Source organism: Bufo gargarizans, chromosome 2 (assembly GCF_014858855.1).
Source record: "Bufo gargarizans isolate SCDJY-AF-19 chromosome 2, ASM1485885v1, whole genome shotgun sequence".
Lineage (NCBI taxonomy): Eukaryota > Metazoa > Chordata > Amphibia > Anura > Bufonidae > Bufo > Bufo gargarizans.
The window spans coordinates 713736477-713743857 of NC_058081.1; the positions used below are offsets into that span (position 1 = coordinate 713736477).

The 7381-nt window shown below is 39.8% G+C and overlaps 1 protein-coding gene across 1 annotated transcript in view; it reads right to left on the reverse strand.

Moving 5' to 3' along the window:
- The window catches only part of LOC122929109 (transmembrane immune signaling adaptor TYROBP), a 29167-nt gene extending 23623 nt beyond the window's left edge, over window positions 1-5544 (reverse strand). The window contains exon 1 of the mRNA XM_044282583.1: window positions 5277-5544. Within this exon, the coding sequence (XP_044138518.1) occupies window positions 5277-5322 (46 nt within the window). The 5' untranslated portion in view covers window positions 5323-5544. The remainder of the gene's footprint in view (window positions 1-5276) is intronic.
- Window positions 5545-7381: the final 1837 nt, after the last annotated feature.

Sequence of the window (7381 nt, forward strand, 5' to 3'; positions counted from 1 at the left end):
TGGGCTCAATTGGCCTGCCAACTCTCCTGACCTGAACCCCATAGATAATCTGTGGGATATTGGGAAGAGAAAGTTGAGAGACGCAAGACCCAACACTCTGGATGAGCTTAAGGCCGCTATCGAAGCATCCTGGGCCTCCATAACACCTCAGCAGTGCCACAGGCTGATCGCCTCCATGCCACGCCGCATTGAAGCAGTCATTTCTGCAAAAGGATTCCCGACCAAGTATTGAGTGCATAACTGAACATAATTATTTGAAGGTTGACTTTTTTTGTATTAAAAACACTTTTCTTTTATTGGTCGGATGAAATATGCTAATTTTTTTAGATTGGGTTTTCATGAGCTGTATGCCCAAATCATCAATATTAAAACAATAAAAGGCTTGAACTACTTCAGCTGTATGTAATGAATCTAAAATATATGAAAGTCTAATGTTTATCAGTACATTACAGAAAATAATGAACTTTATCACAATATGCTAATTTTTTTAGAAGGACCTGTATGTCCTATGCAGATAGCAAGACCCAAATCGCAACTGTTAAGCATTAGTGATGAGCGGGAGGTGCCATATTCGATTTCGGCGAAATTCGAGAATATTCGCTTGAATATTCGTCTCATATTCGTCATTATTCTAGTTATCGCGATTAATATGCGATTTAAATAATTGCGTATTGCGATTTTAACTTAAGGTAACTTTCCAATTGGTTTGATATCTATAATTAGCGAAGATGACAAATATTCCTCAAAATGAAGATAACAAAGTATTCTCCATCTTCGTTTTAGCTCCATATTTGTCAACTTCGCTAATTCTAGCAATCAAATAAGAAAGCTGACTATAGAGACAGCTGTGTTTTATTCGCTATGTGATTATATTACTTAGCTTTTTTTTTATAAATAAAATAATTATAATACTTGATAATTATTATAATTATTCTATTTATTAAAAAAAAGCTAAGTAATATAATCGCATAGCGAATTAAACAGCTGTCTCTATAGTAAACTTTCCTATTTGATTGCAAGAATTAGCGAAGTTGACGAATAAGGAGCTAAAACGAAGATGGAGAATACTTTGTTATCTTCGTTTTGAGGAATATGACGAATACATTCTTCATATTCGTCATCTTCGCTAATTCGACCAAGCCAACCATAGTAAACCAGGTCTAAGTTGAAATCGCAATGCGATTACTTCAAGTTATATTAATCGAATTGCGATTTCAACTTAGAGCTGTGTTTCTAATGGATCTGCTTGCTAGAATTAACAAAGTTAACGAATATGGAATATAGCAGACAGTGCCAAGTTGAAATCGCAATTCGATTAATATAACTTGAAGTAATCGCATTGCGATTTCAACTTAATTCTCACATCCAACAGTACATTCTAGTATGGAGGCGTTCCCGCTCCATGAGCACGGAAGTCGGCAGAAGCGGCAACGGGCACTGACTGGAGCAGCCAGGAAGCCATGAATCCTCAGGACAGGTACGAACTACTTTTGGGAAGTGGGAAAGAAAAAAAATATAACAATAAAAAAAAAAAAAATGAATATTCGAAATAGTGAATTTATAGTGCTATATTCGATATATTTGTGAATTAGCGAAGTGCCGATATTCGCTAAAAAAATTTTGCTTTTCAAATATTCACGCTCAACACAACATAGGGGGCTTCATGGTTTGGTGCCGTTTTACTGTCTCAGGGCCTGGGTGTCTTACGTTCATTGAGGGAACTATTGCCTGTGATTGGTCTTCCAGCCTCACACGCTTTTTTGTATAAGCTCTGGATTCTAGATCTTTGACATGCTGCCTGTTTGTGACCTTACCTCTGTCTGCAGACTTTTCCTCTGACATAATCTCCTGTTTGTAACCCTATCTGACTAACTCTTCACACCCCTGATTAGGTCCTGTACACTTAGCCAGGTTAGGGACCATCGCCCAGTTGGGGGGCCGCCGCTTACAGTGCATCGTCCAAGTACTTAAAGGGCTTCTGTCACCCCACTAAACCGTTTTTTTTTTGTTTACTTATAATCCCTATACTGCGATTTATGCCTACATAATCTAATTAATCATTTTGGTCCAGTAGATTGTGTTAAAAGCGTGCTTTTAAAATATGCAAATTACCTTGCTACCAGCAAGTAGGGCGGCTACTTGCTGGTAGCAGCCACATCCTCCGATCCTAAAGACGCCCCCTCCTCATGTTGATTGACAGGGCCAGTGAACGGGATCGTCCTCTGCTGGCCCTGTCTGTTATCAAGATCTCACGCCTCTGCCATAACGGTATTCAGTCGGCGCAGGCGCACTGAGAGGCGGCCACTTGCTAGCTGCCCCATCCTCAATGCGCCTGTGCCGATGACGTCACATCTACACCCGGCGCTGGCGCATTGAGGATGGAGCGGCCGAGCGAGCGTCCTCCTCTCAGTGCGCCTGCGCCGATTGAAGACAGGTACGGCGCAGGCGCGAGATTTTGAATGCAAACAGGGCCAGCAGAAAACGATCCCGTTCCCTGGCCCTGTCAATCAACATGAGGAGGGGGCATCTTTAGGATTGGAGGATGCGGCTGATACCAGCAAGTAGCCGCCCTACTTGCTGGTAGCAAGGTAATTTGCATATTTTAAAAGCACGTTTTTAACACAATCTACTGAACCAAAATGATTAATTAGATTATGTAGGCATAAATCGCAGTATAGGGATTATAAGTAAACAACAAAAAAAAACTGTTTAGTGGGGTGACAGAAGCCCTTTAAGGACAGAAGGTGTGGGTGGAATTTAGGGCTGCACTGTTCCCTACCTAAAGTGACAAATTATACAGTTTTTGTGTTACTAGTTTAGTTAGATTGTGTTTTTCTACAATTGTACATCATGTTGTATTAGAAATTAGTGCAGAAATCCAGGTTGTTCCAAAGGGTTTACTCAGTTCTTTCTGCAACTGTCTGATGTAACTTGTAACAACATACAGAATATATGGGAAGAGGAGCTAAACTGCATCTACTATTGTGCAAAACTTTGAAGCAATTCTGGTATCCACAAACCTCATACCTTACCAACATCCCCTGCATTTAAAATAATAATAATTACTGTAATTACTTTTGTTCATTTTGCAAAAAAAAAAAAAAAGGTTGTCACAGCCCCGCCCCCTTTTACTACATAATCACATGATCCGGGAAGAAAGTTACAAATATAAAGTATAACTTCACCAATAATGTCTCTGCAAGAGGATCAGGGTGGAGAAGATTAGTAACATTTCTATTATTCTTTAAAGAGTAACTAAACCTATGAAGGAAATTTTAATATGATGTCCCTAATGCCCTAAAAAAAACTTTTTCCAATATACTTTATTTATTAATTTTGTATTTTTCTTAGTGTTTTTCCTACCTAAAGTGCAACATTCACTGTGCGCTTAAAACTCAGTTCTCCGTACACCGCTGACAGCTCAACGGAGTGTGACATTGCTGCTCCTGCCCGTGCTCCCCGGAGGTTTACTGACTCCTGGCATAGCACATGGGCACCCTGTACCCACGTACTATGCCAGGATTAGCTGAGCAGAGCGGCTCCTGCTTCTGCCTGCTTCACTAAGCTAAGTGCTGACATGCAGGACTCTTTTCGAAGCTTTTTCTCCTGTAATTATGAATTAATTATGGTTTGATCATGGATGATTGATGATATACATAATATTTTGAAGTATTATTGATTTTATTGTATTTTATTGTTTTTGAATAAAATTATTATTTTTTACACATAACCCAGAAGGAGGAGTGCCTATCGTATATATGAACCATTGTGTAATTCCTGTGAACTATTTCATGGCAATAACTGCAGCATCTCAGTGGTTAGCGAGAGGGAGAGGGAGGGGTTCCTTCTCTTGCTCCTTTACCCCCCCCCCATGATGATATTTTGAAGTGCCAAATGATTACCATGGCAATGAGAAGGAGCCTAACCATGGCCTCTCGACCTGTCATGTATGGATGCCCTGCCAAAGATGGTTTTAGCTTACAAAGGCCTTTATTTTCATTACAAAAAGAATACATAATTGGCATTTCTGTATCCATAATGACCCATACAATAAAATGATCATATCATAAAGAAATAAGATTTAGAAAAAGAAACAAGAAGTGATCTAAAAGTTGCATCTTTCACAAAATGGCACCAATGAAAACTGCCCTCAAAAAAGCCCTTGCACACAAAAATTTATTTTAAAAAATAGTAAAAAAACTGTAAAATAGTGAAAAAGAAAAGTAAAAAAAAAACATAAACACATACCGAATGGTGAAAACTGCAAAAACAAAGGCAGAATTCCCGTATTTTCAATGCCGTTGTGAGCTTACGGGGTTAAGAAGTATGATCACTTTCCTATTCGTTTCAGGGACCTTGAAGTGATGTGACTGCCGACCCCCTGTTTGAATACCAAAACATCAGCTGTCCTTGTTTCACCCAGATAAATGAACTTGGCCCTTGAAACCAGTGAAAATTTTACCCATATTTCTGCCTACGTTTTCTCTACTAAACACTTGACTCTCGAGGCCCAGTTACACATATTGATCACCAGTTAAGCCAGAATTCGTGATTCCATATTCCACCCCACAAGATATCTAAAGAGTAGAAGAATATATTCCCCAAATTTTCAGATTTTTCATCAGTTTATCCATGATCAGTTATAGTACCTCATTTTTGTTTTCCTCCTTTACGAGGGACATTTATCATCATGGAGGGAGATATTATCAGGGGTTCTGCTATCAGTAACTTCCACGCTGCTTCCATCATCAGCAAAATACATACCCCGAGTTCAGTACAGTAGCATGTATTCTGCGTATGGGCCACCGCAATGGTCTTGCTAATAGAGTTATGACATCTCCAGGTTAAAGCTTGAACAGAAGGTGGAGATGCACTTTAATGCTCCATGAGTGACCCATTCTTTAGTATAATAAGGTGGTCCGGGAAATTGCACAGCTGACATCTGCTGTACCAGCTGTGGAGAGCATTATAAAAGTCTACACTAGTGTTAGGAGACCCAGAAGCCTGTTTTGACATAAATGCCAGACGAGTCAATTGGATCCAGGGGGCGAACGTCTGGATCCGGCAATGCCAGATATATGGCAAAATCAGGTAGCTTGTTCCTCTGTCTGATCAGGCTTCAGGATTTTGGAACACATATGAACCTACCCTTATCAAACTTTGAATTCTAAATATAGACAAGACATTCTATGAATATTGATGATAGATAGATAGATAGATAGATAGATAGATAGATAGATAGATAGATAGATAGATAGATTTTAAAAGTCACTTGCCAAACATCATTAGGCTCAAGAACAAGGCTGGGACTGGCCAGGACATCTCTCTTCGATGGGATATATCCTATGTTGGCAGATCTTATGATGTGTTACTGATCTTTGGTCTGGAGTCGTCCAGTCTTCAGGATCGTGTCTTCACCCTGACATTGACTGCTCATCGATAGATCCAGGCAGTATCCCCTCCACAACTGTTTTAAAGCTGACTTTTCATTGTGAAACAGATCTATGTGTTAATGTATGCCCTTTCAAGAGGAAGTTGTGTGTTCATATGAGAAATAGTCCCCTATAACAGGACCTTGTGCTCTGGCCAGAAGAGGAAAGGCTGACTTGCGAAACCACATTTCAAGCTTTGCTCAACAGCCCTGCTTCTGGGAGAAGATGAATAACTATTAGCCTAGGTGCAGTTCACTACATTAAAAGCAGAATAAACACCCCTGGGCTCCATCCAGCAGTGCTCCACAGGACTAGGCATGGCTAGCATTCCAGGCTCTATGCCAGGAGGACACCTCAGGCTGGGTCACCAGGTGGTACATGTGCTCCATGCTTTGTCTGCCTGACCAGTCAGAATTCACCTTATGTCATTATGTTCCCACCTCTGACAATATGAGGTATAGTGTTTGCTCACTATTTTAGATGCCTTCTTATATGTGCAGCAAGCCCTGGAGGAGTCAGAGGATGGGAAGTGTAGTGCCCTAATCAGTGGCGTAGCCTGGATTGCCAGCGCCCGGGGCAAGCCATGTATTGCCCCCCCCCCCCAACCTGTGGACATGCCCCTTATTACAGATAATGTAAAAGTCCTATGTAGCACAACAGATAATACAGTGATAAGACCGCCATGACACCTTCTTTCAGCTGCGTCTCATCTCTGCAGAGTTTTATTATTATTAGTTATTATTATTATATATAATGGCCCCCTCCGTATAGTGTATAATGGCCCCTCTGTAATATTAGGCTATAAAATGGACCATTATATATCCTAATAATATGGAGTGGGCCATTTTATATATATATATATATATATATATATATATGTAATAATAACAGAGGGGGCCATTATATATCCTAATATTACAGAGGGGTCATTTTATATATAATAATTATACAGAGGGGCCATTATATATAATAATTATAAGTGGGGCCATTATATATTATACTGAGGGCCATTATATATTTTACAAAGGGTCCATTAAATATAATAATTATACAGGGGGGCCATTATATATTTATACAAAGGGGCCATTATATATTATAATTATACAGAGGACCCATCAATAATGGGTCCTCTGTATAATTATAATATATAATGGCCCCTCTGTATAATATATAATGGCCCCTCTGTATAATATATAATGGCCCCTCTGTATAATATATAATGGTCCCCCTGTATAATTATAATATATAATGGCCCCTCTTTATAATATATAATGGCCCCTCTGGATAATATATATTGGCCCCTCTGGATAATATATATTGGCCCCCCTGTATAATTATTATATATAATGGCCCCTCTGTATAATATATAATGGTCCACTTGTATAATTATAATATATAATGACACCTCTGTATAATATATATTGGCCCCTCTGTATCATATATTGGCCCCTCTGTATAATATGTAATGGCCCCTCTTTATAATATATATTGGCCCACTGTATAATATGTAATGGCCCCTTTTTATAATATATATTGGCCCCTCTTTATAATATATATTGGCCCCTCTGTATAATATATATTGGCCCCTCTGTATAATATGTAATGGCCCCCATTCTTTCCCCTACCTCCATAGTGCCCCCAGTATGGCCTCTAGTACTTACATAAAAAAATAAAAAAAAATAGTCACCTCTCTTCATCGCCTTTTGCAGCCTTTGCTAGGGCGTCCCAGCGCAGGCGGTCAGGAACACATCACCGTGCCCTTCTGCGCTGCGTCATCACGTGAGACCCCTCGCATCAGGTCATGGTGATGTAATTGTGATCTGTTCTCCTGGGCTATTCTGCTTCATAGGCTTCAGGCCTGGCCTGAAGCTTATGGGGCAGAGCGGATTGGATGGGAGCAATAGGCTTCCATCACCCTCATTATACTACCTGCTACCTGGCGCCCCCTA